General features: G+C 45.3%; 1 protein-coding gene across 2 annotated transcripts in view; it reads right to left on the reverse strand.

The window, feature by feature from the left end:
• zfr (zinc finger RNA binding protein) overlaps positions 1 to 23,477 on the reverse strand; it is a 68,617-nt gene that overhangs the window by 17,033 nt on the left and 28,107 nt on the right. For both annotated transcript variants that reach the window (XM_056285713.1, XM_056285721.1), the window contains exons 6-14: positions 20,783 to 21,024; positions 17,909 to 18,118; positions 16,440 to 16,770; positions 10,959 to 11,125; positions 10,735 to 10,854; positions 10,134 to 10,279; positions 8,380 to 8,545; positions 2,921 to 3,123; positions 770 to 920 (exon numbers count right to left, since the gene is read on the reverse strand). In XM_056285713.1, coding sequence (XP_056141688.1) covers positions 770 to 920; positions 2,921 to 3,123; positions 8,380 to 8,545; positions 10,134 to 10,279; positions 10,735 to 10,854; positions 10,959 to 11,125; positions 16,440 to 16,770; positions 17,909 to 18,118; positions 20,783 to 21,024 — 1,736 coding nt within the window. The remainder of the gene's footprint in view (positions 1 to 769; positions 921 to 2,920; positions 3,124 to 8,379; positions 8,546 to 10,133; positions 10,280 to 10,734; positions 10,855 to 10,958; positions 11,126 to 16,439; positions 16,771 to 17,908; positions 18,119 to 20,782; positions 21,025 to 23,477) is intronic.

Consider the following 23,477-nt stretch of genomic DNA (forward strand, 5'->3'; position numbering starts at 1 on the left):
GCGAATGCACTGCATAAAACACGGACGTGTGTGTGTGTGGGGTGTGTGTGTGTGTAATCTCTAAATCACATTAGGTCTCCATGTAATACTAAAGGGTCGCACCCTTTACTTGACTGGTTAACGTAGTCGCCCGTGGTGCGGGAGACACAGGCTCGCCACCCGGCTGTGGCGGTTCCCGGGCTGCCCCCCGAATTTGCTACATTGGTGTCAGAAGTGGCATGGTGAGACCGCAAGGCCATCGGAAGCGCAGGGATGCGCTTCCTGAAGGGGGAGGGGGTAGTGTAATGACCACGGATGACTACACTTGCCAGCCCTTGGCTAATGGGTCGGACCCTTTAGTCGACTGGTTAGTGCAGTACGGGCTCACGTCCCGGCTGTGGCGGTTCCCGGGCTGCCCCCCAAATTTGCTACATTGGTGTCAGAAGTGGATGTAGCGAATTCGGAGGGCCGCCCGGGAACCACCCTAGCCAGGACGTCAACCCGGATCTCCCGCACCACAGGCAACAACATTAGCCAGTCAGCTAAAGGGTCCGACCCGTTAGCCAAGGGCTAATGAGTCTATTTATCCATGCACGTTACACTACCCCCCTCCCTAGGGAAGCCCATATGAATTGGTCTTAAGAAACTCAAACCTTAGATGATAATAATGGCTGACCAAACTGAATAAAAGGGTTCTGAGCTTGTCAAGTACAATGTCTTAACAATTAATACGCTTCAGTAACCAAAGTCAGATTATGTGATATCTGCATATAATCATATAATGTAGTACTGTTAGTTGCTTCGGGAGGTGTTCCACAATGCGGGTGAGAAGACTCTTGGTGGGCTTCTCAGAGCAGAGCAACACCAGGTGGACATCCTTGTCCCCGCGAAGAAGCAGGCCTTTAGCAAGCACTCCAACCCTCATCACTCCTTTCAGTGCTCTAGACAGTAAAATAGGAACAAGTTTAAATGTTGGCTGATTTTACAAATTGCATAACTGCAGATACTACAAATGTATCAAGTACAACACTTCCAAGGCTCAAATTAAGTTAGGACTACTTGAGGGGGAAATAAAGTGTAGAGACACTACTCCATTGACTGGCTTGTAGAACAGCTCCAACCCACTAGGGCAGGCTCACCATGTTAAAGAGCACCCATCTCATTGATACTTTGCTACAAGGGGCCAATTATAATGACATTTTGACTATTTCACAAAAAGATGAACACTAACTCTAGCAAAATAAACTGCTACTCAAAAAGACCAGTGGTGCCACACAGCCACATTAAAATCAGGCACATTGGAAGACAAAATTGGGAGAGAGAACGTCTTACCACTACTCATTCAACCTTTTACTACAACAGACAACAGAATGTCTCCTTCTCAGAGCAATGATTCTCTCCCCCCTTTTCTCCCCAATTGCACTTGTCCAATTACCCCACTCTCACGAGCAGTCCTGGTCGCTGCTCCACCCCCTCTGCTGATCTGGGGAGGGCTGCAGACTACCACATGCTTCCACCGATACATTTGGAGTTGCCAGCCGCTTCTTTTCACCTGACAGTGAGGTGTTTAACCAGGGGGGTGTGGCGCATGGGAGAATCACGCTATTCCACCCCAGTTACCCTTCCACCCCCGAACAGGTGCCCCGGCTGACCAGAGGAGGCGCTAGTGCAGCGATCAGGACTCATATCCACATCCGGCTTCCCACCCACAGACACGACCAATTGTGTCCGTAAGGACACCCGACCCAGCCGGACGTAACACGGGGATTCAAAGTTGCGATCCCTGTGGTGGTAGACAACGGAATAGACCGCTATGCTACCCGGACACCCTACAGTAATGAATTAACTTGAGTGACAGACTTAAACAGATTACATTTTACTCATCAGTTTAAATTAGGATGTGGCACAACTGCTGAATTCAGCTTTACAACTGCATCTTACGGGGCAGTGGAACATGAATGTCACACACGTTTCAACATGTCCAATTTAACCCAATTATCTAAACCATATATTTAGAAGTGAAAATGAAAACAGAAATTAAAAGTTATTACCCAGAATTCCCAATATTATGAATGGTCAGTCGCATTACTGAGCTACTGCATGGTTCAACTTGCAGGAATGATAAGCTTTATCCATCCAGTGCAACTGAGAAGTCAACTGAAGCACTAGGATTTTATTTTATTTTTTTGTGAGAGGACAGGTTTATGGCTTGTGTTCAGTTGCCCACAAGGCAGTATTGTAAAGGTGTGTCTAGCCATGGCTGTAATCCCAAACCTTTAAAATGAAGCTGGTGAGTCAGATATCATAATCGATATGCATTATGGCAAAAAACTAAACAAATAAGAACCAGATTGTCAAAAAAACTTGAATGTTTCTTTAACGTGGCCATCCTGGTCATTTAACATTCTTCAGTGTGGTACGGGCAGTGCATAGCAGCTAGCCAACTACCGCTGATTGTAACTTCTGTAGGTCAGGAAACGTCAGTGAGGCATTCAATATGTCATCGATGAATATTTACAAGATCAGAAATACTATGAATTGAACATGGCAGTAAAACTAAGTAAAAAATTGAGGCCACATAACGTAGAAGAGGAAAGAAAAAAAAAGACCCATGTTGTCTGTTGATGCTGATGGCACCACAAATCAAGAGTTACTGCAGAGTAAGTTCACAACTGACCATTGTTAATTTGGCACTGAAAAGTTGTGTTGTTTCAGAAAGAAGCCCTCTACTCTGTGTATGCTACCAGGACTTAATAGCCCTGAAGCAGCCTGGCCACACAGTGTCCAGGAAAGTTGACAGAAGTTATGGTGGACAGCCGCAGCTGCTCCGCTGTGATTGGCGCATCACGCAGAAAAATGGTGGAGCTTAGGAACAGTCCATTAAAAACAGGCACAGTTTAAACCTGAAAGCTGTTTAACAATACTATCCCAGGTGCCTTACCTGTCTTTTGGGACATCCTTCTTCTCCTTGTCTTCATCCTTGCCTTTGTCCTGGTCGGTAATGATATCTGACACCAGCTTGAGAGCACGTTCAGTAATTGATACGATTTTCTGGATGGCCTGGAGCTCGTCTTCTGAGGGATAGATGGCTGCATGCTTGGTCATGACATAGCGGTCGTCTGAGGAATCTGGGCGACGCGGAGGCTGAAACAAAGTTGACAGTGAGTGGACTGGTTCGTGTTCAGTTTCACAATAGCAAGATTGGATTTCAAATTACCATTACCAAAGTAAAACTAAATGAATAAGATTTTCTGGCATTTTGTGTGAAGAAAACTATTACTTCATAAGCAGTCTAGTCCAATTTATAAGATGAGACAAAAGGTCAGAGCTTATAACCAAGAACTGCTGAGGACACCATAGATTAGGTTAGGATGACCGTCCGCGGTGGCGTAGCGGTCTAAGCATCGGCTTGGTGTCGATGCAGTTGCCCACTGGGGACTGGGGTTCGCGCCCCGGTCTCGTCAGATCCGACTATGGCCGGACTCGGTGAAGCAGCAATCATTGGCAACGCTGTCTTCGGGAGGGGGGCGGAGTCGGCTTGTGTTCGTCATGTGAATGCGTCTCTGTGTGTGTCGGAAAAACAGTGGTTCGGCTTGGATTCGCCTTGTCACGAAAGTGGGGAGGCGCTTTCCTTCGAGACTGCCGGCCGGAGAGATGCAGTTGGCGAACGCATGCAATACGAGGGTGGGTGTTTGAATTAAAATAGGGATCAATTGGCCACTAAATTGGGAGAAAAAAGGGAAAAATCAGAAATTAAAAAAAAAAAAAAAAGATTAGGTTAGGATTTCATAAACAGGCATATCCATAGCTGACAGCAAATTCTATGCCCCCTTTCCAATGTGATTGAGACCTAAATCGTCCAGTAAAATCTGACCATCGTCCCTTTATTAAAGTTACTAGCAGAGGTACCCAGCGTTGCCTGGGGAAAATGTTCTCACCAAAACAACCAACGCGATCTGATCTTTACGATATAATCGATGATGAAATACAGGATAATTTATGATATGATACATGTGATAAACGAATGTCGAATCAACAAATGTTATCAAGGAAAATTATCAAATGCCATAATTTTCAATCCAATCATCAAGCTTCTTTGCCAATGTGTTTATTACACACTCAGTGCTCAAGCGCCTCAGGGTAAACCACGTTGCATGCCTTCAGGCAAGCATTGACAATGTTAGGTGTAGTGCCTCCCTTGACAACTGCAAGGATTTGCTGGAAGTCTCCACAAAGCATCGGTGGAATGCGTCTTTTGCAAATAAATCAAATTTTTTACTTGGTTTCTGAAATACTTTCCAAACTGTGCAATCCTTGGAAAGTGCTGATTCTAAAGACACCTTTCTTTTTGTTCTACAATTAGTATTTCTGGAGTTTTAAGAGAACATACAAACATACAGTCTCTCTTTATATATACACTCACTGGCCACTTTATTAGGTACACCTTGCTAGTACCGGGTTGGACCCCCTTTTGCCTTCAGAACTGCCTTAATCCTTCGTGGCATAGATTCAACAAGGTACTGGAAACATTCCTCAGAGAGTTTGGTCCATATTGACATGATAGCATCACGCAGTTGCTGCAGATTTGTCGGCTGCACATCCATGTTGCGAATCTCCCGGTCCACCACATCCCAAAGGTGCTCTATTGGATTGAGATCTGGTGACTGTGGAGGCCATTTGAGTACAGTGAACTCATTGTCATGTTCAAGAAACCAGTCTGAGATGATTCGAGCTTTATGACATGGCGCGTTATCCTGCTGGAAGTAGCCATCAGAAGATGGGAACACTGTGGTCATAAAGGGATGGACATGGTCAGCAACAATACTCAGGTAGGCTGTGGCGTTGACACGATGCTCAATTGGTACTAAGGGGCCCAAAGTGTGCCAAGAAAATATCCCCCACACCATTACACCACCACCACCAGCCTGAACCGTTGATACATGGCAGGATGGATCCATGCTTTCATGTTGTTGACGCCAAATTCTGACCCTACCATCCAAATGTCGCAGCAGAAATCGAGACTCATCAGACCAGGCAACATTTTTCCAATCTTCTATTGTCTAATTTTGGTGAGCCTGTGCGAATTGTAGCCTCAGTTTCCTGTTCTTAGCTGACAGGAGTGGCACCCGGTGTGGTCTTCTGCTGCTGTAGCCCATCTGCCTCAAGGTTCGACGTGCTGTGCGTTCAGAGATGCTCTTCTGCATACCCCGGTTGTAATGAGTGGTTATTTGAGTTACTGTTGCCTTTCTATCAGCTCGAACCAGTCTGGCCATTCTCCTCTGACCTCTGGCATCAACAAGGCATTTTCGCCCACAGAACTGCCGCTCACTGGATATTTTCTCTTTTTCGGACCATTCTCTGTAAACCCTAGAGATGGTTGTGCGTGAAAATCCCAGTAGATCAGCAGTTTTTGAAATACTCAGACCAGCCCGTCTGGCACCAACAACCATGCCACGTTCAAAGTCACTTAAATCACTTTCTTCCCCATTCTCATGCTCGGTTTGAACTGCAGCAGATCGTCTTGACCATGTCTACATGCCTAAATGCATTGAGTTGCTGCCATGTGATTGGCTGATTAGAAATTTGCGTTAACGAGCAGTTGGACGGGTGTGCCTAATAAAGTGGCCGGTGAGTGTATATATAAGATGGCTGTCCCAAATACCTTTTTTCAAGCTTTCGATATTCAGCATATTTTCAGAATTAATATCAGAATATTTGCTCTAAATTAATCAGCCAATAAAAACAAGTCAAAGTCTAAGACAGGTGACAGACAATGAACACAGTTACAGAGGTAATTTGTTCCTTGTTAATATTTTATAGCTGACTGAAAAACAAAGTGATGACATGTTTTTGTAACTTCCAAATTAATCAGCTTGGGAAAAGAATAGCCTAAACAGACTTAATTACCATGACACCATGTAACAAAGCCCGCACTTCCATGTAGTTAACGCTACAGATGAGCTATTATTTACAGGAAAGGTACACATGGTCATGAGCGATCAAATGACAAACCAAGCAACATGCACATCTGGTACTGAGGCAAAATCGCATCAGAGTGAAAAACTTTACCTCCGTTCATATAATTTTGACAATAATGCAAGTTCCATTCCAGTATCCAAACCGTTTATCCTAATCAGGGTCGCGGGGATGCTGGAGCCTATCCCAGTAGTCATTGAGCGGCAGGCGGGGAGACACCCTGGACAGGCCGCCAGGCCATCACAGGGCAGAGACACACACACACACACACACCTGGGGACAGTTTAGTACGGCTGACTCACCTGACCTACATATCTTTGGACTGTGGGAGGAAACGAGAGCATCCGGAGGAAACCCACGCAGACACGGGGAGAACATGCAAACTCCACACAGAGGATGACCAACTACCCCGGGGCTCAAATCCCAAGATCTTCTTGCTATGAGGCAACCGCACTAACCACTGCGCCACCACGCCGCCTAATAATGCAACGTTATCAATGTAAATAATGCAAATGCAAGTGGGTAAGTTACCAAAGAACCAGCAAAGGTTATCAAAGACCTGGCTCATGTCATCTACTTTCCAAACTCAAGTCTATAAAGAGCAAAAGAATGATAAGCTATTCTACAGCATAGCTAATCACGATTAGGGATGAGATGCTATAGGATTTTATCGCGGATCGCGAAAAAAAAAAAAAGAAAAAAAAGAAGACACGCAAAGGTGATCATGGTGAATTTTCATTCTCAGGATAATCATAAATGGGGATAATCATGAATATCCTCACGAGTGAGTTGAAAAAGCTGTCTAGTTTGCTAATGTACAATCCTATAACGATTTCCTGATTTATTTTGAACTGTCACAAGGGGGCGCTCCTTTCGTTCCAATCATTCAAAATCCTAAACCTGTCACCACGGCTTAAGATGCGGCTTGCCCATTGTATCCCCCACAAAAAAGTTAAGTCAGATTTCACCACAACTAATTTGAAGCATGTGAGTGGATGGATGTCAGGTTGATAGATATTCTTTTTATTAATGGATATTTTTCTCTCATTGTGATTACCTGCAAGGTGTTGGTGAGTCTGAATTGGTCCTAAATTTTTGTTTGTTTGTTTTTGTTTTGTTAAAAAGGATGTTCACTAAAAAAGATGTGTGATGTGTGTGTACCCTGTGATGGCTTGGCGGCCTGTCCAGGGTGTCACCCCCCCTGCCGCCCAATGACTGCTGGGATAGGCTCCAGCATCCCGCGACCCTAATTAGGATAAGCGGCTTGGATAATGGATGGATGGATAGTATGAGCATTATTCATGGCTTATGGTATGGGGAGTCATCAAATTATCTAAGACAGGTGGAGGTTTTTTGTGTGGATGTTACATCAAAAAATACTCAAACACTTTCTCCTCAGGCAGGGGTCTGGACTGAGCATCGGCTACGAGGGTAAAGGCATATGGCAGCCTTTTAGCTGGTTGCAAATATGGTCAAATCCACCCCAAAAGCATAATTTTTTTGTCAACACTTCATGTTCTCAGCCCACCATACAACTGTTCACAGGGGAAACGGCATTATTTCTGGCCTGGTCAACTGCAAGATGCAATAGCTTAAAGAAGCAGTGCTGGAAAAAATACTACCCAGGTCCAATTTGCTAATAAAGACAGCTGGGTGGTGATCAAGGTTATGAGATTCAAAAAGGTGATACCCTGCAGATTCTGACATCACAAGCTCCAAAAAGCTCCAAGCGAGGTGATCACAAATTCCTGACTATAATTCTGATTCAGAAAGACAAGTAGAGAATGGGGAGGTTCCAAAAACACATCAATCAAGACCCCATGTATTAGGATGGCCATTTCTCACATGAATCAGCTTCAACACAAGAAAAAAACTAGTCCTGAGTAAAATACCAATGTTCAAAATCTGAGTGGTAGAAGTGCCAAATATCTAGAATATTCCATCCATCCATCCATTATCCAAACCGCTTATCAAGCTCTCAGGGTCATGGGGATGCTGGAGCCTATCCCAGCAGTCATTGGGGGGCAGGTGGGGAGACACCCAGGACAGGCTGCCAAGCCTAATCCAATATCTAGACTAATGTCTATAATAATGAGAAGATGAGGAAAATTGACAAACCAAGAGAAGAAGGACGTTCCAAAAGTAATAAATATGGGTAATAACTATACATATGAAACTAAGCAAATGGTCCCAAGTGACATTGAGAACTTTGACAAATACTTTGTCCACCAGGTCCCTAACTCAATTCACAACTATCAGTTCATGTGAAAACATGAAGGCACATATACCGACGTAAACTAAGCTTTATGTACAAATATGAAATTAGAAGTTGAAAAGAATAAATTTAATTACATCCACACCAACAACTTTGGTCACAACAATTCCCAATAAGGGTTACAATTTTAATAAAATATGCATTCCTACCACAGGTCCCTGTGGCTGAGGAACAGGCATTCCAGGCCGAACTCCAAGCAGACCGGGGGGACCAGGGGGACCCTGGGGGTAGCCCCCATCAGGCATGCGGCGTCGATCATCCCAGTGGTGGTGCTCCTCCTCCATGCGTCTCCAGTACATGTCTTCCTCATAACGCCTGAAACACAAGTTTTGTTGCCTGCTTTTAGTCTGCCTTAAATAATTAAAGTTTAAATACAGTAGGGCGTCCAGGTAGCTTAGCGGTCTAGTCCATTGCCTACCAACACGGGGAGTGCCAGTTCGAATCCCCATGTTACCTCCAGCTTGGTCGGGCATCCCTACAGACGCAACTGGCCGCGTCTGAAGGCTCAGAAGGCTCTGAGCCCTTTCTTGTTTGCAATGGTGATGGACACGTTCACAAGACGAGATCAGGCAGAAGTCTCAATGGACTATGATGTTTACGGATGACATTGTGATCTGTAGTGAGAGTAGGGTGCAGGTTGAGGAGAGTCTGGACAGGTGGAGGTATGCACTGGAGAGAAGAGGAATGAAAGTCAGTAGGAGCAAGATGGAATACATATGCATGAATGAGAGGGAGGACAGTGGAATGGTGAGGATGCAAGGAGTAGAGGTGACGAAAGCATATGAGTTTTAATACTTGGGGTCAACTGTCCACAGTAATGGGGAGTGCAGAAGAGAGGCAAAGAAGAGAGTGCAGGCAGGGTGGAGTGGGTGGAGAAGAGTGTCAGGAGTGATTTGTGACAGAAGGGTACCAGCAAGAGTTAAAGCGAAGGTTTACAAGATGGTTGTGAGACCAGCTATGCTGTATGATTTGGAGACAGTGGCACTGACAAAAAGACAGGAGGCGGTGCTGGAGGTGGCAGAGTTGAAGATGCTAACATTTTTGTTTGGAGTGACGAAGGACAGGATTAGGAACGAGTGGGAAAGCTCAGGTTGGACGGTTTGGAGACAAAGCCAGAAAGGCAAGATTGAGATGGATTGGACTTGTGTGGAGGAGAGATGCTGGGTATATTGGGAGAAGGATGCTGAATATGGAGCTGCCAGGTAAGAGGAGAAGAGGAAGGCCAAAGAAGAGGTTTATGGATGTGGTGAGAGAGGACATGCAGGTGGCTGGTGTGACAGAGGAAGATGCAGAGGACAGGAAGAGATGGAAACAGATGATCCGCTGTGGCCACCCCTAACGGGAGCAGCCAAAGGAAGAAGATGAAGAAGGTGTAGCAGTGGTAGTACTCCCACCTAAAGAATCTGACTTGACCAAAAGGTCTAAGTGATGATTCTAAGTGTCAGCTTTAAGGAGGCAGCCCTAAAAAGGATGCAACATGTTGCAGTAATACATGCAGGGAACATTTGATGTGTTTAACTACAAGGAATCATGGTTAACAGCAGCACTGATAAAAAAAAAAAAATCAGCATTTCTGTTGTGAGATGCATGTCTAGTGTGGACCAGGGGATTGCCTAAGAGTGTGGTGGGGGAGTGTTGAATCTTTATATTTAGTTAAATGTATAAGCCAGCCTCAAAGGAAAACCAACACACAAAATGCTGAGCAAACACAAATGAGTGTGTCTATCAACATTGTAAAAAAAAAAAAAAAGGTCCCACGGATCCCAGACTCATTTCAATTCTCTGAAGGTGGAGAAAAATAATTTTAGATGCCGAAGACTGCCTCAGTGACCGAAAATAAAACTATACAAAATGCAGCAGATTGTGGCAGCATTGTTTCAAATGCATCGCAGTTTAATTGTACCTCATTTCCATTCTCCAACGCTCTTCCTCTTCTCTCCTCCTCCAGTACTCCTCCTTCTGCATCTGCTTCCTCATCTTCTCTTCCTGAATCTTCCTGGCCCGAATACTAGGCTTCACCTCCACCTGCAGATCTGGGTTTACCTTTTTCTGCAAACAAAGAAATAGAACCGTCAAAGCCAAATTCAGATTGCATGCTTGAAGGTGCAGATTGACAACAGTCCTAAATGAAGGCCAATGAGGAGGTTTATGTATGTGGTGGGGGAGGACATGCAGGTGGCTGGTGTGACAAGAGGAAGATGCAGAGGACAGGAAGAGATGGAAACGGATGATCCGCTGTGGCGACCCCTAACGGGAGCAGCCAAAAGTAGTGGTACATTCACATAATGTCAGCACATCACTAGGATGCAACCTAAATGCATTGTCGGTGTGATCAGATTACATAAGTTGCATTGAAAAGACAAACATAACCACGCCGAAGGTCACGTAACACTGTATAATTTGTGAGAGGGTTAAATACTGACTACATGAAAAAGAAACGAGGTTTTCCACCTTTAAATCACGACAAGACTTGAAGAGTACAAAATAATAATAGTCAAAAAAACCTTGTATTGCAGGCGATGTCTCCGTCCTTTCAGGTGCATCTCTTTAGCATTTGGATCATTGAAACTGCATTCACATAGTTTGCAGTGGAAACGAATTACTTTACCTTCATCATTGCGAACCTGAAAATAAAATTAACCTGGATTAAAAAAACCACATATATGTTGTCTAAAGCACATAATGTGTGGGTTGGTTACGACAGCACTTTTAAGAGCAAGCTGCATACCTCCTCCACATAGTCATGGCCAACGGGCTGGACATCGCTCTGCAGCGAATTGAGGGCTGATGCAGACAGGGTATCTGAGACATCACTCTTCATCTCCTGAGAAATCAATAACGGTGGTGCAGGCTTGGTCTCGTCTGCTTTAACTGTGGTCTGCAATTTGTTTCCACCTAATTCAGAGATAAGAATGGGGCACTAAGCCAGATGGAAGCCAGTGTGCTAGTCATCTTTGTCAGATACAGCTGCTATGCCCACGAGGGACCTCAAATCTACCAAATACTTTCAACTTGTACACAACTAAAGACAAAATGGGAGCTGGGAAAAAAAAAAATCCCAGCCAACTCCAAATCCTTGTAACCACTAATAAAACGCTTCATTGTCTGCTTGTTCCAAGCCAAGGTAGATAATCAGTTTTTACTCCATCTTCCTATGTGTTATTGTCTATTAGATATGGTCAACAATTGTGAACATCTTCATGAGTCACTTCAGTGTGTTTTAAGATGTACACATTTCAAGGAATATGCCTACAATTTAATTTGCTATTCAAAACAGTGTCAATATGCCGGCAGCCATACCAACGTGAACCCTGGCTCTGTCGAATGACAGAAGCTAAGCAGGTGTGGGCTTGGCTAGTACTTGGATGGGCAACCCCCATGGAAAACTGAATTGCTACCGGAAGTGGTGTTGGTGGGCCAGTAGGGGGCAGTCTTCCCTCTGGTTCTAATAAAATCGACAAATATCAAATCCCAATGCGCCAGTGCAGTGACGGGGACACTGCTGTAGGAGATGCCGTCCTTCGGATGAGACGTTAAACCGAGGTCCTGACTCACTGTGGTCATTAAAGATCCCATGACACTTATCACAAAGAGTAGGCGTTCCCCAGTGTCCTGGCAAAATTCCCAACCTGAATCTCTCCATCTGGCCACCAAATCATCCTCCCATGTCTCAATGTTTCCTCCCTCTCCACCTCAAGCTGATGTGTGGTGAGCGTTCTGGCGCAAAATGGCTGCCGTGCATCACCCAGGTGGGTGGACACATTGGTGGTGGTTGAGGTGAGCTACCCCCTTCAATGTGAAGCGCTTTGGGTGTCTAGAAAAGCGCTATATAAATGCAATGATTAATTAATGTAATTAATATCATTGCATACACAAATGTTAGCAGTGACTCTATAAACCAGTAGATATGAAACCGATCAGCCTACTGTCTCCTCGAGAGAGCAGGTTAAAACAGTGGTCCGTATGACTTCAGTAAAACCACAAAAGAAACCGTTGAAATGTGTGCTTTTTTTCTCAAGGCAAGCGCAAGACCATTGTTAAAAAAAAGCTTTCAGGCATAGCGGTCTATTCCGTTGCCTACCAACATGGGGATCGCTGGTTCGAATCTCCGTGTTACCTCCAGCTTGGTCGGGCGTCCCTTCAGACACAATTGGCCATGTCTGCGGGTGGGAAGCCGGATGTGGGTATGTGTCCTGGTCGCTGCACTAGCCCCTCTGGTCGCATGGGGCGCCTGTTTGGGGGGGGGGAATAGCGTGATCCTCCCACGCGCTACGTCCCCCTGGCAAAACTCCTCACTGTCAGGTGAAAAGAAGCGGCTGGTGACTCCACATGTATCGGTGGAGGCATGTGGTAGTCTGCAGCCCTCCCCGGATCGGCAGAGGGGGTGGAGCAGCGACCGGGATGGCTCGGAAGAGTGGGGTAATTGGCCAACTGCAATTGGGGAGAAAAGGGGGGGGGGGCTTTCAATGTTTTGGTTTACTTCCAACTAGTGCTGAGCGGTATCCCAGTTCGTCCAGTATACCGGTTTTAAATTCCTTGAACGATATGAATTTTTCCTATACCGCCATACCGGTGTCGTAAGAAATATGTAACAGCATGAAATCTGGAACGGATCAAACTGTGTCGACAGTTACTAACGTAAACTGTCATGTTCGCAGCCACCAAACTGTCAGTTGCTAATTCACCGCTATTGGGAGGCATTTACATAATCATAAACCAACTCCGACCTGCGGACTTCGAGGCGTAGGCATAGCAGCGTTCTAAAAACAGACTTCACAGCGACCTGAATAAGGGGTTGCGCCATGTTTGCTGATATCCTAAGAGCATGTTAGCAGTGTTGCTAATGCACTGATGTTTGGAGGCATTTCGCATGCTTGTTCACAAACGAACCCAAACCACTTAGTATCATCTGTTGCTCAGGGGTCAAATGTTAATTTCAGAGGTGTTTTGTTTCACCCGTAGACCTGTGACATTTATTTACCTACCTGAAAATGGGTCACATGATTCAACCGTTCCAGATTTCACGCTGTTACATATCTCGTATGACACCGGCGCCGGACTCCTCCCTCTTCGCTCACCACTAGTGAGGGAATCCTGGTCAGTTTATTTTCCTTTGCCTAGAAACACACTTAAGTTCATCGGGTCGTCTCGTCTGATCTGAGGTCTTAGTCGAACGGTGTTCCAAGTTACAGCGTGGTTCCCTGCCTGCACCACGTCCCGTTGAAGCAAGCAGGGGCGGGGGTAGGACAGATGGAAAGCTCACATCTGGCTACAGGCCAAAGCAAAAGGTTCAGTGGCTTCCACGCAAACCGGGACGCCTGTCAGAGGAAACCGCGGGAGGCGGAGACACTGAAAGGCCGCCCTGCTAATGACAACCAAGAGAACTGTGACTGAGCAACACTGAACAATACGTAATACCTTGTCTTGAAGGATAACATAATGTGAATTAATATCAGGCTTGTTTCTTACTTGCGCAATAGAACATTTGAGAAATATTTCTTTGAATACTTAAATAGTATTTTAGGTCAGTTTATAGTGTGTGTACATCCATCCATCCCTTATCCGAACCGCTTATCCTGCTCTCAGGGTCGCGGGGATGCTGGAGTCTATCCCAGCAGTAATTGGGCTGCAGGCAGGGAGACACCCTGGACAGGCCAGCAGGCCATCACACAGGGCCAGCACACACACATACCTAGGGACAATTTAGTACGGCCGATTCACCTGACCTACATGTCTCTGGATTGTGGGAGGAAACCGGAGCACCTGGAGGAAACCCATGTAGACATGGGCAGAACATGCAAATACCACACAGAGGACGACCCGGGATGACCCCCAAGGTTAGACTACCCCGGGGCTCGAACCCAGGACCTTCTTGCTATGAGGCGACCGCGTTAACCACTGCGCCACTGTGCCGCCCAGTATGTACAAACCCCAATTCCAATGAAGTTGGGATGTTGTGTAAAACGTAAATAAAAACAGAATACAATGATTTGCAAATCCTTTTCGACCTATATTCAATTGAATACACTACAAAGACAAGATATTTAATGTTCAAACTGATAAACTTTATTGTTTTTTTTGCAAATATTCACTCATTTTGAATTTAATGCCTGCAACACGTTCCAAAGAAGCTGGGACAGGGGCATGTTCACCACTGTGTTACATCACCTTTCCTTTCAACAACACTCAATAAGCATTTGGGAACTGAGGACACTAATTGTTGAAGCTTTGTAGGTGGAATTATTTCCCATTCTTGCTTGATATACGACTTCAGTTGCTCAACAGTCCGGGGTCTCCGTTGTCGTATTTTGCGCTTCATAATGCACCACACATTTTCAATGGGAGACAGGTCTGGACTGCAGGCAGGCCAGTCTAGTACCTGGCCCGCACTCTTTTACTACGAAGCCACGCTGTTGTAACACGTGCAGAATGTGGCCTGGCATTGTCTTGCTGAAATAAGCAGGGACGTCCCTGAAAAAGATGTCGCTTGGATGGCAGCATATGTTGCTCCAAAACCTGTATGTACCTTTCAGCATTAATGGTGCCTTCACAGATGTGCAAGTTACCCATGATGCCATGGGCACTAACACACCCCCATACCATCACAGATGCTGGCTTTTGAACTTTGCGCTAATAACAATCTGGATGGTCCTTTTCCTCTTTAGCCCGGAGGACACGAAATTCATGATTTCCAAAAACAATTTGAAATGTGGACTCATCAGACCAAAGCACACTTTTCCACTTTGCGTCAGTCCATCTCAGATGAGCTCGGGCCCAGAGAAGCCGGCGGCGTTTCTGGGTGTTGTTGATATATGGCCTTCACTTTGCATGGTAGAGTTTTAACTTGCACTTGTAAATGTAGCGACGAACTGTGTTAACTGACAATGGTTTTCTGAAGTGTTCCTGAGCCCACACGGTAATATCCTTTACAGATTGATGTCAGTTTTTAATGCAGTGCCGCCTGAGGGATTGAAGGTCACAGGCATCCAATGTTGGTTTTCGGTCTTGCGGCTTACGTGCAGAGATTTCTCCGGATTCTCTGAATCTTTTGATGATATTATGGACTGTAGATGATGAAATCCCTAAATTGTACGTTGCAATTGTACGTTGAGAAACATTGTTCTTAAACTGTTGGACTATTTGCTCATGCTGTTGTTCACAAAGTGGTGAACCTCGCCCCATCCTTGCTTGTGAACGACTGAGCGTTTCGGGGACACTCCTTTTATACCCAATCATGACACTCACCTGTTTCCAATTAACCTGTTCACCTTTGGAATGTTCCAATCAGGTGTTGTTTGAGCATTCCTCAACTTTCCCAGTCTTTTGTTGCCCCTGTCCCAGCTTCTTTGGAACGTGTTGCAGGCATCAAATTCAAAATGAGTGAATATTTGCAAAAAACAATAAAATTTATCAGTTTGACATTAAATATCTTGTCTTTGTAGTGTATTCAATTGAATATAGGTCGAAAAGGATTTGCAAATCATTGTATTGTTTTTATTCACGTTTTACACAACGTCCCAACTTCATTGGAATTGGGGTTTGTAGTATAACACCCAGTGTGTATAACTATCTTAAAATATATTGTTTTGAAAGGGAAGCAACGTTAAAGTTGGCATATCTATTTTTAAATTCTGTTTTTACTACATCGCTTTGCTTCATATATTGCATTGTTTCGTGGGGCCAAGCAAAACCTCTAGTAATCAAAGTCTTCAGTATATACATACATGATGACATTACAATGTTTTTACACTCTATGTACTCAGGACAGTAGAATAAGCCACTATAAATCTATATGAATCTAAAAAAATACAGAACAAATTACTTCCAGCTAATATCAGCTATTACTTCCTACTCCCAGCTAATATCTAGCTTTTCACAGCAGCACAGAAAAACAAACATGGAAGAAGTAGAATTCACTCTCTTGACTTCTGAAACAGTTGTAGCCTGACCAGTTGGCTTTTCATGAGGAGATGCCAGCAGAGGTTCAGCTTCAGGTTAACATGCAGCATTTCACATAAAGAGATGTACCCAAAAAGGTCTCTGCAGAGGATTTTCTACAATCCCCCCAAAAAAGGGCAGGTTTAAAAAAAAATGGTTGCAATTTTTTTCTTTGCAACACTCACATTTTTGGGGTTTATGTGATCAAACCATTACCAACTTTCACGATGCCAAGCACTGCCCACTAAATACTAAACAGACGTCTACTAACCGACAAAGTTGATTTTGGGGTTGTTGACCTTCTTCATGGCTGATGTAAAACTGGTTGAGGAGACGCTGCCGGCTGCTGGGTTTTTGCTCGTGTTCCCAGCACCACTGCTGACTATATTAACTGGCTTCAGGTAAGGGGAGTTGGAAGTGGCAGGGGAAGTGCTGGAGGAGGAGGAAGGGGCCACGGACAAAGAAGAGGTGGTGCTGGAATTGGCAAGGGTTGAGCCGGGAGTCTTGCTGGGGGCAGCTGTTGTTGAGGAAGCTGTCTGGGTCACCACACTGGGCTCTGTGGAGGGGATTGGCTTACCAAGTTTGGTATGAAGTTTTACAACCTATATGGGCAGAAAATGGGAGAAGGAAAAAAAAAAGCTGTAAGCATGCATCCATCCATCCATCGATCCATTATCCGAACAGCTTATCCTGCTCTCAGGGTCACGGGGATGCTGGAGCCTATCCCTTCAATAATTGGGCGGCAGGCGGGGAGACACCCTGGACAGGCCACCAGTCCATCACAGGGCTGACACATACCACACACAAATTCACACCTAGGGACAATTTAGTATGGCCGATTCACCTGACCTACATGTCTTTGGACTGTGGGAGGAAAGCGGAGCACCCAGATGAAACCCACGCAGACACGGGGAGAGCATGCAAACTCCACACAGAGGACGACCCCCCATAGGTTGGACTACCCCAAGGCTCGAACCCGGGACCTTCTTGCTGTGAGGCAATTGCACTAACCACTGTGCCACCGTGCCGCAAGCTGTAAGCATACTGTTTGCAATTGACTGGTTTTATACTGGCAGCACTGTGGCGCAGTGGTTAGCGCAGTCGGCTCACAGCAAGAAGGTCCTGGGTTCGAGCCCCAGGGTTGTCCGACCTTGGTGGGTCATTCTGGGTCGTCCTCTGTGTGGAGTTTGCATGTTCTTCCCGTGAGTTCCCTCCCACAGTCCAAAGACATGTAGGTCAGGTGAATCGGCCGTACTAAGTTGTCCCTAGGTATGTGTGTGTGTGTGTGTGTGTGTGTGTGTGTGTGTGTGTGTGTGCGCATGTGTGTGGGTCCTGTGATGGCCTGGCGGCCTGTCCAGGGCGTCTCCCCGCCTGCCATCCAATGACTGCTGGGATAGGCTCCAGCATCCCCGTGACCCTGAGAGCAGGATAAGCAGTTCAGATAATGGATGGATGGATGGTTTTATACTGTACATCTATCCTTGAACAAACACAGGTAGGTAGTTAAGGGATTACCAGCCATTACAAAGGACTATGGTGTAACTACAAAAGAAAAATAATACAATGTAACACTGATCAAGTCTTTAGTCCATGAAAAAGTTATCCACTGTGTCCATCATGGATCTGTGTTTACGGCTTTGATACAAGATGAAACAACATAAATATTAATATGCTCCCCTCAATGTATATCAACCCAATTTTGGGGCAGTGCCAAAAGTAAAATATTTAGGGTCCCTTTACCTTCTGGTGCTTCGCCCCCCGGATGTGCGCAGCGTAAGCATCGGCTCCAGTGCAGGATACGTCACAAAGCTCACAGCGGAGCTGGTTCTGAGCGCCTCGGGCCAAACTGCTGCCTCCACTACTACAGGTACTACTGGTAGTACTTTGAGAAACCTTCAGGGCCGCTTCCTTCTTCTTGTGTTTCTGCCCCTCCAGGTGCTCCTTGTATGTCTTTGGGTGTTGAAAATAAAAGGGAATACACAGCGTTGAGTAAAATTGAGTCACATTTAAGGACTGGTAAACTTTTGTGTTTTAAAATTACACTGTTTAAAAGCACTGTCAGTTATCATTCAGAATTTTTTTTTGGGGGGGGGGGGGATTCTTCCCCATTTTCTCCCCAATTGTACTTGGCCAATTACCCCACTCTTCCAAGCCATCCCGGTTTCTGCTCCACCCCCTCTGCTGATCTGGGGAGAGCTGCAGACTACCACATGCCTCCTCCGATACATGTGGAGTCACCAGCCGCTTCTTTTCACCTGACAGTGAGGAGTTTCACCAGGGGGACGTAGCGTGTGGGAGGATCACGCTATTCCCCCCAGTTCCCCCTCCCAGCCGAACAGGCGCCCCAACTGACCAGAGGAGGCGCTAGTGCAGCGACCAAGACACATACCCACAGCCGACTTCCCACCCGCAGACACGGCCAACTGTGTTGCAGGGACGCCAGACCAAGCTGGAGGTAACACGGGCATTCGAACAGGCGATCCCTGTGTTGGTAAGCAACGGAATAGACCGCCACGCCACCCAGACGCCCCTTATCATTCAGAATTATACAGACAAATACCGTGTTGACGCCGTGTCATGTCCCTTAATACAGTACTGGTGGGGTGCGTGTGTGTGTGTGTGTGTGTGTGTGTGTGTGTGTGTGTGTGTGTGTGTGTGTTCCAAATTACTTGGATCCTATTCAAAACATTGTGAATACATCAAGACAAGTGTGATTTTACCTTTAGCTTCCAGTTTTCAAAAAAAGAGATACGGTTTTTGGAGGCTTACACCAGACATATGCAACCACGTGCAGGGTGGAGTTGTAACTGAACACAAGTAACAGCATTACGTATTCAGAGGACAGAAATTAAGTACCTGTATTCAGCCTATTTAACGTTTCAAAACATTAGTATTTACATTACAGCTAGTTAAAACATTTTGAAGAGAATACTCGCAGAATTCTTCTCTCCTCATCTGCGCTGGCGTTGTGGGTGGGACTAAGTGTTTCATCATGCATTGTGGGTGGGACCATGTGTTTCATTATGCGTTGTGGGTGGGACTATGTGTTTCATTATTGGGCAAGCACAGGCACAAAAATTGAAAACCGAATAGAAAGAAATTGTCTTGTAAAGTGTAGGCTTGTTTACTGCACTCTGCAGTAATAAAAAACACGGAACATGTCTAATTTGCTGCAACAGATTTGTATTGTAGTTCATGTAGTGCATTTTTTGCATGCGTGTTCCAGTGTGTACATCTGTGTCTCTTTCCTGGGCTCTCTCTCATTCATTCAACATAATAGTAGAAATGATAGTGAGATGAGGTCAACTGAAAAGCCCCCCGCATGAAACTTAATAGCCCACCCTACAAATATCCCCCAGTCTGACCCTACTGCTTAAACGTAATCATACAAAAAAAAATGGTTAATGATTGGTTAATGAGCGTCGGTTACCGGTCAGGAAAAAAGCTCAAAATGAGCGTCCCGACTGTCCAGGGGGTTGAATACTTTTACAAAGCACCGTGTGTTTTCAGTAACACATGCATAAAACAAAACTGTGATTTATCAAATGTATATTTCTTCAAAACGGCTGGTCTATCTTTTCAAGATAATATGAGGTGATGTGGAAACGGCAGTAAAGACGGTCAGGAACACTAATTTATGAACACATTCACTCTTCTCACCATGTACAGATAAGGCCTACTGTGAATTGGGTCGTGATGGTTTGTCATTTTTAAAAAGTGAGTCCCCAGAAAAACAGCTTGGGAAACACTTAACTGGAGCCACACAGATCTGTGACGGGGCTATTGCACCCCCTAGCCCCGGTGTAGTGCCGTGCCTTCTTGGGAAACACTTAGCTGGAGGCTCGAGGATGAGTGCAAAAGTTCAAGTTGAGTCGGGACTGACAAAAGGGAAATGGGGTACGCTAGGTTTTATAAGTCTAACTATATTTGAACGTATGCAGTTTTCTGGTTTTGTGAGGACACAACTTTTTAGCACAGAATCTGCACAAAGTTTTATATATGAGGCTCCTTGTGTAATGATTGGTTAAAAGGAAAACTTGTAAGGGACTCCACGGCACATGGTTGCCCATGTCTGGCTTAAACAATTGCATTGGATTGTGTTGAAACCCGGCAAGAAGATCCACCAAAGCGGTAAGTTTAACAACACAGATGCTCTCACTGAAGCTGTTGTCTGTTCGGCTCTGAATGATGGCTGACAACGCTTATTTCAGGTCTATGTTCTGAAGTTAACCTATCCTTTAAGTAAATGTCAGTTACTTGTAGATGAAGATTACTCATAGACACAAATTCACCAGCTGGTTCCTTAACTTACACGCAGCAAATGCTTGTCCAGTTAAGTTTGCAGATTTTAAAAACATGTTCCTCAAAAAAGAATCTTCAGGCTTGGCAATCGAAAACAAATCCTTCTCTTTCTCTGACCTGCACTGTTGTCAGTACCTAAAAGGGTTTTGCTGGGTTCAAAAGTACATTTTTAGTGCTTTTTCCCCCTACAAAACTTCTAGATGGTTTTCGTTTTTTATTCCAGATTAGAAGGAATCATCAAGAACCACACTAACTTATTTCAAGTGGGAGAACATGATTTTAGCATGCACAACGCACTACAACACCGCTCACCTGAGGGCCCGCGCAGCTGATCTTGCAGACGTCACAGTAATGGATTTGAGGGGGTTTGGGGGGCTGCTTGGGCCTGAGCTGCTTGTTTTGGAAGGGTGGTTTCTTTGTAAACGTGCTCCCTGTCCAAGCTGCTGTGGCAGCAACAGCTGCCACTGCCTGCTTCTGCTGCTGCTGCTGCTGCTGTTGGTAGTAGGTGGAGGCTGCAGAGTACACCGCCGCCTCATAGCCTGAGTAGGAGGTACCTGGGAAGAGGAATTTGAACAGTTTTAAATATCCACGCACATCATCTACAATCAAAGCCTGGATAAAAACCCACCAAATCCTCAAGGAAAAAAATAATCTCATTTTGTAAAATAACCCCAATCTGGCACAATCGTGATCTAACCCGCTATGAAACAACCACATTTTTCTTGCCTGGCATTCAAGGAGTATTTTCCTACTTGGAGAACTTCTTCATAACAACAAACACATCTCTTTCACACAAATGGGGAAACAATACTCTTCCCTGTGTCCAGACATTTGAATCTGCCCACTCCACTGAGCTGACTGATTCCGGTCTGGTATCATGACGTGAAACAACAGTTTTTTGGCTGAAAAAGAGATTATACAATGAGCGGCGCGGGGTGTTTGTGTGTGTGCTAACAATTAACTAATCAGCGCCACGGGTGGAACTACCACCGTTGTCAAGCTGTTATCAAGTATTGCCAAGGTGTTTTAGATAGACAGCATGTCTTCTCAATTTCGCCTGACATCGTAGTTTGTCTTTACTTCGCTCCGCTCCACTCCACTCTTAAAACACCAGCAAAACCAGTATGTCAGCATTGGTACACATCAGTGTCAACTTAAAATTACATTAGATTCAGGCACATATGTTGGCCTCCAGTGATTGGTAGGGGAAAATCGAATCACCCTCCCCCACAGAAATCAGTGGAGGCAATGTCAGACTGAAGATGAAAATGGGGTGCAATGAGTTGACAATTCTGTCTGACATCGAGTCTGACATACTCCTTCCCCAGCACATTTTCTGTCAACATATCCACCTGCCATGTGATCAAATCTAGAGTAACATCTTTCATAAAATGACCACGATGTTCAGCCTTGACAGACATATTTCTCAACTTGGGGGTGGAAGAGAAAATTTCTTCTTAATTATACAAAACCTTCATTGCAACAGATGATAGTATGGGCCTCATGGAAGACATGGTCACCTGACATCCCCAGACAACTCTCCTGAACTCTGGTATTCCATCCTTTGCGACACATTTCCAACACATTCTGCTTACGGTGTGGGAAGATGGCTGTGCAAATTCGAGTTTTCAGCGGCCTCACCCAGTACCGGTGGCGGAAGGTGGCAGCGCGAATTCACATTTGCGGCAGCCTCACCCAGTGCCGTCCATGCAGTGTCTTTGTCCACGCCTAAGTTTTGTCTTCGGTTGATGGCTGGGAGAGCTGGCGCTAGATCGGCTGGGAGAGCGGGGCAGGCTAAGCTAACTGCTAGCCCATGCAGCCCGGCAGTTCAGATAACACCCGAGAGCGGTCTGGCGACGGCCTCACCTGGCGCTGACTGTGGTGTTTTTGATGTCTTCGTGAGAAGCGCGGGGAGGTGTGTCGAGGGTGTCTGGCTGGGAGAGCTGGCTCTGGATCGGCTGGGAGAGCTTGGTTGGTCTGCTTTGTCCGGTGGGCCCAGGGACCATGGCCCCTGCCAAGAGCTGAGGAGGAAACGCTGAGGGCGGTCTGACAGGACGCAGAAGCGGAGCGGGCTGAGCTAACTGCTAGCCCATGCAGACCGGCAGTTTTGACAGTCGTCCTGGCTGGTGTTTGTTCCCTTGGATAGTGATTCTTTGTTTAATTTTGATACATATGTTAGTTTGGATATGTGTGTTCTTGTAGTTTTTGGATGCATTTTTATTTTACATTTTGTGTTGTGGTGCTGTGGGCTGGGGGGAACGGCATTTTGATCCATTTCATGTACACAAGTGCATGAAGTGAAATGACAAATGAAGTGTTCCTGATTTAACAGCTGGATCCTCCACAGCTGTAATTTTAAGTGCTCCTCATTCCAAATGTCAAGTAACTCAGTTATTCCATCCTTGGATCAAATAATACCACAACCGCATGCAGCAGCCATCCTTTTTTTTTTAATTTACAATTTTAGAAAATAAATTTTGACTTCCGGTTATGGCGAGGGACTAGGAGGTCGCAAATCTCAAGCTCCGCAGCTACCATGTAAATTAATCCTACAATACTAATCCGAATCTTGTCCAAAGTCCCGCAATACGTGTATAAGAGTACCCAAAACTAAAATGTCAGGGAAAAACCTGAAAGAAAAGGCAAAGAGAGAGAAAGAGAAGGAGAAAAGGAAATTGCGACACGAGGAAGGGGCTGAGAAGGCTAGCGATGCCATGAAGGTTGAAAATATGGCTAACGAAGAAGACAACCACGAGGAAGAAGATGACGAAATGTTAGACACAGATAAGAATAGCAACCAAGATATCATGAAAGCCATACAGTCTTTGAAAAGTGGACTTAACAAGAAAATTGATGGAGTGCAATCGACAATTGTGGATGTAAAGAAACAAATACAGGAATGCATGGGTCACATGGAACAGGCCGAACAACGGATTTCTGACGTGGAGGACGACGTTAAGAAGCTAACACCCCGAGTTAGCATGCTGGAAAGCACCGTCAAAAGCCT

The sequence above is a fragment of the Lampris incognitus genome, chromosome 1, assembly GCF_029633865.1.
Source record: "Lampris incognitus isolate fLamInc1 chromosome 1, fLamInc1.hap2, whole genome shotgun sequence".
NCBI classification, from domain to species: Eukaryota; Metazoa; Chordata; class Actinopteri; order Lampriformes; family Lampridae; genus Lampris; species Lampris incognitus.